The sequence below is a fragment of the Ursus maritimus genome, unplaced genomic scaffold (assembly GCF_017311325.1).
Source record: "Ursus maritimus isolate PB19 unplaced genomic scaffold, ASM1731132v1 scaffold_20, whole genome shotgun sequence".
NCBI lineage: Eukaryota > Metazoa > Chordata > Mammalia > Carnivora > Ursidae > Ursus > Ursus maritimus.
This window is the reverse complement of record NW_024424453.1, coordinates 46862980-46874412: the sequence shown is the minus strand read 5'-3', so window position 1 is coordinate 46874412 and position 11433 is coordinate 46862980. Positions and strand designations below refer to the sequence as shown.

At 56.7% G+C, this 11433-nt stretch overlaps 1 protein-coding gene across 1 annotated transcript in view; it reads left to right on the top strand.

The window, feature by feature from the left end:
• Positions 1–3328, top strand: part of GASK1A (golgi associated kinase 1A) — a 55599-nt gene extending 52271 nt beyond the window's left edge. Inside the window, exons 3-5 of the mRNA XM_040636904.1 lie at positions 1485–1607; positions 2127–2230; positions 2847–3328. Of these exons, the coding sequence (XP_040492838.1) occupies positions 1485–1607; positions 2127–2230; positions 2847–3057 (438 nt within the window). The 3' untranslated portion in view covers positions 3058–3328. The remainder of the gene's footprint in view (positions 1–1484; positions 1608–2126; positions 2231–2846) is intronic.
• The last annotated feature ends 8105 nt before the right edge of the window (positions 3329–11433 follow it).

The following is an 11433-nucleotide window of genomic DNA, read 5'->3' as shown; positions in this document are numbered from 1 at the left end:
AGAGTTAGCACCTGTGTGATTCATCATCCTCGTTGGTAGAGCCTAGGGGTCCCTGAGCCTTCCCTCTCCTGTGACCCTGACAGCACCTGGGGATTTAAGATGACTCACACCCTGGGTCCCACAACCCGAGAGGATCTGGAAACCTTCCTAGGATTTGGGCAAATCCCAGGCAGCTGACTGCTGCTTCACATGCCTCGATTTGCCCCACACCAAACCTGAACTCAAAACTCAGCCCCTTTCCCCAAGGCCAGCCAGCATTTCACAAGGGTGGCCACTGCGCTGGAGGATGGAGGGGTCACGGAGGGCACATCTCACACCCTCAGCCTCCTGCTGCTCCCTGCTTCACTTCTCTCTTCCTCTCCTCTCTCTCCTCCTCCTCCCACAGCAACAAATGGATTTTTCCTCTTGTCCCAAGCAAAGCAAGTCCTCCCACACCCAGACCTCTGGAGATCTCACCTTCTGTCGTTAGCACTCATCAAGGTATTGTATCAAACCGGATTTCCTTCCTACGAGGAAAAAGGGTGCATCTCCTCCAGCTCGCCCACCCTGTGACAGCACTGCCTGCTGCCCCCAACCTCACCCTCTCATCCACTTCCTAGCACATCCCAACCTTTTCCACACCACCTCCCCCTTCAACCTATTCCTTCCTGCCTTTCTCCCTCCAGCAAGACCCTCTAACATCGCCCATCCCAGAGGGCTCTGCCACTTCTGTTTTTAGGCCTCTCCGTTCTGGACCTCTTTGCCTTTGCCGCCTACGGCACATAACCTCCTCACGTACGTAGGTCGGGGCTGGGGCGGATCCATGTTTCTATTTAATTCCTGACTCGCAGGCTGTAGCTCCTTCCTTCCGAAGAAAGCTCCTGGAAGCAGGTGAGTGGGGTATGTTATTATGAGAATCCTAGGACATTCTAAAATGTCATGTATGTCATCTACATGTGTGTATGTAGTGGGTGGGAGGCAGAGCTCCCCAGAATTGACCCCACACCATGCTTGAGAACTCCCGCTGGAGGCACCCAGTGGAAAACGAGCCTGTGAGGGGAATGCCCTCCCCCCTCCCTGACTTCGAGTCAGGCCTCGCCGCAGGTGGAAGAGCGGTCCGCTCAGGAGCTGTCTAGACGCTCATTAAAGCACGTTTAGTGCCAAAGAGGGGAGGAATCCCTGCTTAAAGAAAAAGCGGAGTCCTGTGTGGATTGCCCGGGTGGACAGAGGGTCAGCACGGGGAGGCCCGGTGGCCTCGGGCCAGGGTTCGGGGCAGCGCCGTAGATGAAGCCGTGGGTACCGGTGGGAATCCGGGTATGGTATCGCACCTCGGTGCTGGCCCGAGGCGGGAGCCCCAGCTCCTGGCGGGCAGGGCGGGCTGGCTGGAGGAGCGGCGCAGAAGCTCCCTCTCTGGCTGAGGCCCCAACAGCCGCTGAGACTGCCCCCAGCACCAGCCCCCCGGGCCAGGCCGGGCCGCACCCCTCACCGCCTGGCTGTCCTCGTAGGTGCATGACCGCCTGGACCGCTACTGCTGCGGCTTCGAACCCGAGCCGTCAGACCCCTGCGTGGAAGAGAGGCTCCGCGAGAAGTGCCGGAACCCGGGCGAGCTGTGGCTGGTCCACATCCTGGTAGGAGGGCTGCCTCGTGAAGCCGCTGGGTGGTAGGAAATCTCCATCTCCTGTCCTCAGCTGCTCCCCTCTTCCCTGGTAAAAGGCAGTCACCCCGGGGAGCTATCATTTACCCCTGGGGGCAGCTGTTTCACAGATCCCTTAGGAGAGCAGTTTTTGGAGGGAGGAGTCATTAGGCATCAAGAAATAGATGATCCCTGATGTATAGAGGAGGGGCGAGGGGGAGAAGAAACAGAGAGAGGGAAAGCTAGGGTCCTGGAGGCAAAAGTTCATAAGTTAAGCCTAGGGTGATGGAGAGAATTATGGGAAAATACCATGGAACCCTGGAGAATGTATAGGAATGAGGTGCACGGCGGCGGGAGAAGGGAGTAGAAGACACGGACTCTCATTCCCAGCCACACCACATGGTGGGACTGTCAGCTCAGGGCCCCCCAGGCCCCTTAACCCTGATAGAATCCGTGGGTGCCGGCTAGGCTGCAAGCTTACCCACCCCTGTCCCTGTCCATCTTCTTGCCTGAGGTCCGGAGCAGTGATCCATCCCATCTGGTCTACATCGATAATGCCGGCAACCTTCAGCATCCTGAGGACAAGCTGAACTTCCGGCTGCTGGAGGGCATCGACCGGTGAGGCTCAGTGGGGTTGGAAGGAGGTTTGGAGACTGAGGCCCGAGAGCCCTGCTGTAGACCGCGGGACCTTGACTCGTGCTCCTGAGCCGCCTGCGGCCTATTAGACAAAAGCTGCTGGATCTGAGCCCTGTGAGGAGGTGGGGAGCTCGGGGAAAGCGGAGGGCACACAGCCAGCAGGCACCCCCGATATCCCGAGGGCCTCCTGGCCCTGCCGAGCACTGGCAGCCTGCTAGGGTCTGGGGAGGCTAGCCCTTCTCTCGCCCCAGAGGAGCCAGCCTGGGGAGCCTGCCTTCCCCGCTCACGCATGGCAGGCGGCGCAGCCTTCTTTGGGCTCTTCCTGGCATTTCCCCTGGGCTAGCAGAGCTGATTCCCCAGCTCCTCTGTGGGAGGGGACCCATCCAGAAGCTCCGTGCCCCACCTGCTTTCACAGCAGAGTAGGTGCAAGGGCTCTCCGGTAATAAGTCAGCCGGCGGGCCGCGGGCACTCTGCAGGACAACTGTGCCGGGTTTGTCAGCCAAGCAATGTCTGTCCGTCTGGTTCCCCCGTCCTGGACGTTTTCTGAGGTCACTTTCGCTTTTCCCCTCTGTCCTGGGGCCCGGGGGACCTCCTGCAGGTTTCCCGAGTCTGTCGTGCAGGTCCTCGCCTCAGGGTGTCTACAGAGCATGCTGCTCAAGTCCCTGCGGATGGACCCCGTGTTCTGGGACAGTCAGGGCGGGAGACAGGGCCTGGAGCGGGTTCTCCGGACCCTGGCACGGCGAGGCCGGGTGCTGCTGGAGCACATCCGGAAGCACAACCTCACGCTCTTCAGGGACGAGGCCTCGTGAGCTCCCCGCTGCCCGGCGGGGGCCTCGCAGCACCACCTGACTGGAGGAGCACCCATCCTGGGGGCCACATTCTCTCGGGTCCCCCCAGCTTGAAGACAAAGGGAAAAGCCAGAAGAAACCAGAGGATCCCGTGGATGTCCAGATGTCCCACCTGCTTGGGACAGTGAAGGTGGTGGGGGGTGGTGCGTTTTCCATCTTCCCACCCTCCTTTCTGCCTTTTCAGCTCTGGCTGTTTACTCCCTTGCACCAATAAATATATTCAAGAATGTTCTATGAACCGCTCCAGATACCATAAAATTGTGCGTCCCACATGCATATGTAGAGTGGACGTGTGCGCGCATGCGTGTGTGTGTGTGTGTGCGCGTGTGTGTGAAGGTTCCCCCTGAAGACACCAAGCCAGAAACTTGTCAGTAAGCAAGGCCCCAAGCTTCCAGCAAGCACTTCTGTGTCCCGATGTGAACAGGTCTGCTCAGCACAGAAAGGCGGACCCATCAACAGTGTGTGGCCGCCCAGCTAGCCCAGAGCACGTGGACCACCCAGGGCACGGGAGGGCAGGGCGCAGCGCTCTGCTCAGCCCGCTCAGCAAAGACATGGTTACCAGTGCTGCCCTCAGCGCAGGCCTCTTCCTACCCCTGGGGTGGTAGCGGGAGGAGGGAGGCTCCAAGCCCAGCTCTGCCCCGTCCTCAGAACCCAGGGTTGAGCCCCGCCCTCCTGGGCTCCAGGGGCCCGCAGGCCTCTCACGGTGCCGGTCCTCAACACGTAGCCCTGCCCTCCCTGCCTCCTGCCTCAGAGGGCCTTTTGGAATGTAGGTACCCTTGCGGTTTTGTCTCTTCTGATTTTCAGAGGACTGGACTTGAACGAAGGAGCTCTGAGTTCAGATCTGGCCTGGGCCACTTCATGGTTAGCCAATGACAAATGTTTACTGAGCACCCGCCATAATAACTGGTAACATTTCCCGAGCGATGACGATGCGCCAGGCACTGTGACAGCGGTTTGCGTGGATCAGAGCATGTACCCTCCCCGCACGCCGATGGCTACGTGTGGTATTAGCATCTCCATCGTGCGGATGAAGCACAGAGGGGCTAAGTAACTTGTTCAAGGGTTCCCAGCTTGTAGGTGGAAGGGTCAGAATTCAAACCCGGGCAGCAGTTGTCCTGAGCATGTCTTGAGCCCAGGAGCACCACGACAGGGCGTGCCCCCAGCCCTCCCTGGTCACTCTGACAGCTTCTCTTCCTCTAGTCCCCTTGGATTCAGAGCTGATGAAGAGGCAGGGCCGATTCCCTGGAACGTGGGGCTGCACACCGCGGCTCCTGCCGAGTGCAGTCACGTGCATCTGGCTCCCTGCCCACGGCTCTTCGCTCGTGAAAGTCGGCTCAGTCTCTGAACCGCGTCTTTCCTGCGAACAGCCACTTCCTAGCTTTTTCAATGAACACTCCGCCGCAGGGCACGCCGCTTGCCCTCTGCCTCCCCCAGCGACTGCCTCTGGAATGAGAAGGATGTGCCAAGCGAAGCAAACAGCTGGGGTGCTGAATTAGGACCTTCCCATCAACCTTAAGAGGCTTTGGGGGCAAGAGCTGTGAGGGGTCTGCGGTGCGGGGGGCTGCTCACCTGCACGCCAGTTCTTAAGAAACCTGCTGGCCACAGGGTCCGGTAAGGCCCTCCCAGTTGCCTGTTGTCATGCTGCCTGAGTCACCTCACCCGAGGCGCAACCCTGTCTCTTTGTACTTCATTACAAAAGGGCTGCTCCAAGGAAAATGATGGTGTTTCCAAAGGGGAGCGGCTGGTGATCGTAACATAGGTTCACTGCCCTCAAGATGCAATTCCAACAATGCCCAAGCTCTGAAATCAAAAGCCTTTTCGTACGTTCAGTGCCAAATCTCGGGTCCCACTCAGCGCGCACATTCATACGTTTCATCGCAGAAATACCGGTGTGTTCGGTTATCGGGTGTAACCTCAGACCCCGCTGAGAGTGTAGCACAATACACGATCTACGTACCACACTACCTTTCTATATCCGAAAAATTCAGAATTCGGAACGACTTCTGGCCTCCGGGGTTTGGTTATGGGATTCCAGATCTGTAGTAACTTACTACAAACCAGGCGTGGTGCTCAGGGCTTTATACAGGTGATTTCCTGAAGGCCTTACAATCCCAGCTGCACCCTCCTCACTCCACAGATTAAGAACCTCGGCTGGGGAGGGAGCGCAGTGCCCGAGGCCGCACAGATGGAGGCGGCAGAGTCCGCCCCTGAGCCTGGGGAGCACCACCTGGCAGGAAGTGAGTACAGACGACAGGCTGTGCTAAGAGCTTTACTGTGTTCCTCACTGCAAACCTTCGGAATAATTCCACGAGGGAGGCATCGCTGTGCCCATCTGACAGAACAGGAAACGGAGCCTCAGAGAGTTTGAGTCACTTGCCCAAGGTCACACAGCAGGTAGCTGGTGGAGCTGGGATTTGAACCCAGGCCCGTTTAACCCCGGCTCCCACCACTATAGCATCCTTCCTTCTTACCTTCATTCATTCACTCATTCAATAAATCTTACCGAGCAGATTTTCCACACAATATAGAATTTGGAAGCAATCAGTATGTGCGGCGTGCCATGGTGGCCACCTGTCGCAGATGTTTGGAGACATGTGTCGTCTGGCCATCACAGCGTGTGTCCTGGTGTTCTGTTGGTGAGCAAGTTCCCCGTAGCTGAGGGTACGGGATGTGTGAGGGCAGCATGTGGGCAAGAGGGGCTCACAGGGGCTCTGCCTGAGTGGGGGGGGGGGCACAAGGAGACGTGGGAGGCGAGACCTCTGTGAATGTTGCCAGAGGGTTCCGCCTTGGCCAGGGCCCTCAGATGAGTGGGCAGGCCCCACCTGAACCCCTGAGCCCCGCCCTCCTGCTCAGGCAAGACACTTGCCGAGCTCCCCGCTCCTGGGCCAAGTAAAGGCAAGAGCCGGCTCTCCGGGCTTTGGGCTCTGCCGGTCCGCCTCTCCTCAGACACTGGCCTTTCTCCCCTTCCAACCCACCCCTACTCCGCCCCAAGTCCCCCTCAGTGGGGAGGAGGCCCAGCGGGCAGGAGGAGGGCGCATTTCTTATGATCCCTCTGAGGGAGTCCTTCCGCTTCCTCCCCCAGCAGCAGTGCGGCCTCTCCTGGGGTTCTGGTTAGCACGGCTCAGGGGATGCCCGTTTGGGGAGTGGGGTCTGGGAGGCCATTTGGGTATTATAGGGGCTGGAGGCCTTTGGGGCAAGAGGTGAGGTAACCTCTGCCACCCCTGGCCTTGTCCAACCGATGAGACAGGAGTCCCTGAGCCTCCAAGGAAGCGGACCAGAGTGGAAGGCGTCTGGAGGTAGAAAGTCGGGTTCCACGCAGCCCACACAGCAGCAGAGGCCGAGGCCAGTTTCCGTAGGAAAATAGCATGGGGGGCCTGGGTCGGTCCGGGGAACTGGCAGTGACAGACTGGGGCATCCGGACTGCTGGTCCACCCGGGGAGACCTCAGGGGCGAGGAGGCAGCATCCAGCAAGGAGACGGAAGCCCAGGGAACCGAACCGCAGAGGCGGGAACCGCAGAGGCGGTGGGCTTTGAGCGCGGGCATGCGGGGGCGGGGGGAGCTTGGCCCCTAAGATGAGCCAGGCTTGCTAGTCGGTGGGGAAGGCCGCACGCGTGAGCTGTGACCTGAGGAGTGCCCCCTCTGTTAGTGTCTACACTTCCACTGCAGGACGGGGCTCCTGCTTGAAGATTTCTGGGCAGCATTTGGTTTTCTGCGGGGCGGCTGCCTGGAAGCACGCCCCTAGAGAGCAGGCAGAGGCGGGGTGAGCCCTGGGGTTCCTAGTGCAGGCGGTGGCGGGAAGTACAGGTCAAGGGCACCTTGCGGCGGGAGGCCCCAGAGACAAAGACGCGAAGTCAGTCACTTAAAGCTGATGGGTGCGAGACTGGATTTTTGTCGAGTTTCTCGTGTGCTGTATCCCCAGTGGACCCTGCATAACACCGAGCAGCAAGGGCCTCACCTCCACGTGCCCCGGGGGCGACACCGAGCATGACCCGGGAGGCTCGTGCATAAGTCGGACCCCGCGGCGACGGCTTCCTGCACATCTGACCGCCTTGTTCTCGTGACTCCTGCTTCACGGAAAACACGCACTCACAGTCGGGGCGGCGGGACCCCAGGTGCCTCGCTGACTTTCGTGCTGGGAAGGACTAGAGGCATTCCTTCTCTGCCCTGCACACTTGGAAGCTCTGTCGCCAAAGACACATCTAGTCTTGGTGGGTGACACGGTGGTTGTGGGATTGGGACTGGGTCGTCCGACCGCCGCCCCACCCTAGGAAGGCTTTCTGCCCGGCCCGGGTCAGAAAGTGGCCCAGGCTCAGGGCGCAAATGAGATTCCATGGTTTGGAGGCACTCAGGGGTCGGTTGGAAGGAGTGAGGGGGAGCACGTCTTGCACCTCTCAGCTATTTTTGGTCACCAGCTCTGTGATGGTTGACGTGGTTGTGACAGAGGTAGGAGCTGTGACAGTGATCCTAGCTCAGCTTCTGGCTCCTGGACCCCTAGCAAAGTAGGAGCCTCCCAGGCTGCGCGGTTCTCAGAACCGCTCCCAAGGCGCAGCCTGGGGCCCATGCCTCTCATCCTCCCAAGGACTTTTAACTTTTCATTTTGACATAATCATGAATTCATAGTAGTTGCAAAGACAGTACTGGGAGGTCCTGTGTACCCTTCGTCCAGTTTCCCCCAGTGGTTACATCTTCCATCATTACAGTACGGTTCCAAAAGCACGAACTGGACATTGGTATACTGTGTGTCATTTTAGCACCCGCGGATTCATTAACCACCACGGAGATCAAGATACAGAACTGTCCCGGCACGGCGAAGCTCTCCCTCCTGCTACCCTTCCCGCCACACTCACCCCTTCACTCTCTCCCATCCTCATCCCCTGGTCTCCATCTCCACAATTTTTGTCCTTTTGAGAATGGTATCTAAATGGAATCGCACAGCATGTAAACTTTTTGAGAGTGGCTTTCTTCCCTCAGCACAACGCTTCAGATCCAGCCAAATTGTTGCTTTTACCAATAGTCTGTTCCTTTTTATTAGTTAGTATCCCATGGTACAGAGAGACCGCGGTTTGTTTACAAGTCGCCCACCGAAGGACATCGGGGTCATTTCTCGTTTTTGGCTAATACAATTAAACCTGCTCTGAACATTCTTGTACTTGTTTCTGTGTGAACAGAATATATTCTTTTCTGGGGCAAATGCCCAGGAGTGCAATTTCATGGTAATATGTTTAATTTCTTAAGAAACTGCCAAACGATTCCCAGGCTACCGTTTTACATTCTTCTCAGCAATGCGTTTGAGAGATCCGGTTTCCCTGCATCTATTCAGGCATCTGGTATCGCTCCGATTTCTTCCTGTAGCGGAGGCACAAGTGAGGCGCTCCTCCCACCAGCGCCTCTGCGTTTCCACTTGGAAAATGGGAGGATGGGGGGATTATTCACTTCGCGGTTATACAACAAACCTTCCTCACTTCACGTCTTCCATTAGCTGGAGAAGGGTAGTGTTTGCCAAATAAGACATGAGATTGCCAAAAATTTGTTATATGAAGTTCAAGTTTGAGTGTTTTGTATTTTGTTTGCTAAGCCTTAGCAATCCTAGAAAAACGCTGACCTCCCCGAACCTGGGAAGTCTGATAGCACCACCTTCCAAAAGAGATGATTGGATTATTCCCACCAGCTGTAAGCTCCCAGGGAGCGACTACATCTTCTTGTGCTTTTTCTTCCCCAAACAGAACAGAATTATCTCAAATTCTAAATTAGTTGTGTGGCTTCATGAGGTTTTCTTTGAGAAATGAAACTCCTTTCGGTAAAGGCCCTGGGCTCCCAGAGCCAGCACGGCTCCTGAAGGGAGACCCCGCAGTGCCTTTCCGGTGTGATGCAGCCCTGGGCTGTGCCTCTGGCGCTGACCACGGGGCTTGGCCAGGCTGTCACTGTCTTCAGCACTGACCGGGAGAGCACGGCGCCACACCCCTGCAGACAGGAAAGGCAGCATGCCTCCCTTCTACCCTCCCCCACATCTGAGGACCATCGCAGACCTGACGGTGCCCTCCTGTGCTGCAGGGTTGGGGCCCTGACGAAGGGCCCTCCATCAGCTCTGGGGTACGTGCTGTTGGGCAGCACCTGGGACAGGGGAGGGGCACCCGGAGTGCTGACCCCACAGGGACGGCCGAGGGGGGCGGACAGAGGCTACGCAGTCAGGGGCTGAGGAACACCTCTGAGGTGTTTGCTTTGGGCTGGGGGGTCCCTGTGTGCTCCCTTTCCGGTGCCCTCGGAGCTGACTCGGGGTGCAGAGGGAGCCGCTGGCTCGTCTCCTGGGCACCCCAGATCCCAGCTCCCAGGCTCTCCTGCCCTTATCTTCCCCCTGATTCTTTGATGGGGCTGTGTTAGGACGCAAATTTAAAACAGTACCAACAAAATGTGAATACCCTTAATGTTAAATGCAGCTCTTTAAACTCCTCTACAGTAACAAAAACCAATTCTTGCCTGCTAAAGTTCCAAAATTAAAGAAAACTCCAAATACAGGGATGAAGGAAATAATCTACATCTTCCAAGGCTGTGGGGTACGAAGAAGTATGTCGGAGTGAAACCCACGGAACTCTACACTGCAGATCTGCGCAGGGCGCTAGAAATTAACCAAACAGCAATAAAAGAAACATGATAACAACAAAAAGCCGCAGCAAAAGAAGAAACACTCGGTGCTGTCAAAGGGCCTGGGCTGGGCTGCCGGGCGAGGAGCCAGGCTCCTGCCCCTTAACAAACACGCTGACCTGGGGAAAGGGTATCAATTTCTTTGTGAGTCACGCAATGGAATGTTCTACAGCCAACCAGAGTCTCGTTTTCAAAGAATAACTTTCAGTGACATGGTAAAACGTTCATGTTATAATGTTAAGAGGGGAAAAAAAAAACCAGGACAAAGTTTCACAGGATTACAAATTTGTAAAAAGCAGTTTGGACATAGGCAGAAATCCATTGTTTCATGGAACGAATGAACCACTCATGGGGTTCTTCGGTGTCACGATCCGCACACATAAACGCCCACACTGAGCCTCTAGATGGTGGGCAACCCCTTGCGGGAGCAGAGTACCTTCCAGAACACGACAGGGTGGCAGAGCTGGGGTTTGGGGGCTGCGGCGGGCCTAACGCGCAGGGAGCTGGAGGAGACACACAGGGTTTTCCAGACGAGTTGCCCCTTGAGCCGTTTTCGTTTCTGCTGAATTGAGGTCTGACGTACACTGAGTGCAGCAGGTGAAGTGCACTCACTTCAAGTGTAAGCTGGTGATCGCTGCCACGGCTGGTCACTGTGCAACCACCAGCCAGGCCCAGCCACTCCCAGCCTCCCGAGCTCCCTCGTGCCGAGCCCAGCCGCGACCTTCCCCGGAGCGATTCTGCCTTCTCCCGCCGTGGACTGGTTTTCTTGTCCTAGCACTTCGCGTAAATGGAATCAATCAGTATATACCCTGTCACTCGGTATACATGCAACACGCCGAGATTTACACTGTGGGATGTACCCATAGTTCATTCTTTTCTAAAAAAAGAATGTCCTGGGGTGCCTGGGTGGCTCAGTCAGTTAAGCAGCCGGCTCCTGATTTCGGCTGAGGTTGTGATCTCAGGGTTGTGAGATGGAGGCCTGTGTCGGACTCTTGTGCTCGGCACGGAGTCGGCCTGGGATTCTTTCTCCCTCCCCTCTGCCCCCCCCACCCCATTCGTGCTCTCTAAATAAATAAATACAATCTTTAAAAAAAATTGTGTCCTTTGCATGAATATACCTGTAGGTAGAAATGTGGGTGTTTAGAGCTGTATTTTATACATGTCTTTTTGACGACATTAGCACTCCCTTCTCTTGGGTCTGTATTCGGCGGTGGAATTGCTGACACAGGGTAGCTACGTGTTCAGCTTTGGTAGAAACCACCAAGTGGTTTCCAAGTAGTTTTACCCCCTCCCCAGCGTCTGAGACTTCCAACGGAACTGAACCGTCCTGTGTGCGTCAACGTGGCCGTCTGAGAAGGTGGCCGACGGACGGTACAAAGATATTCTGGGTAAAAGGAAGGTCATGGAGGCCCCCGGTGACCCTGAAAACATGCCACTCAGATCTCTTGCTCGGAATCTGCCACCGACAGGCGCCGAGGCCCTTCTGCCCACAGCCCCACAGCCAGGGCCCAGCTCCTCATCTAACAGACCACTTCGGCTCAAGAACTGTTCAGCTCGGTGCGACGGTCTTCGAACTGACCTACAGCCCGAGGCTCTCTCTGCTGGACCCCCTTCCTGCTCTCCTTCCCAGGAGTCAGACTTGGAGCAGGGTCTCTTCTCCAAGGGCGAAGCTGACCTTGGTTAACGTTCTAGCTCTGT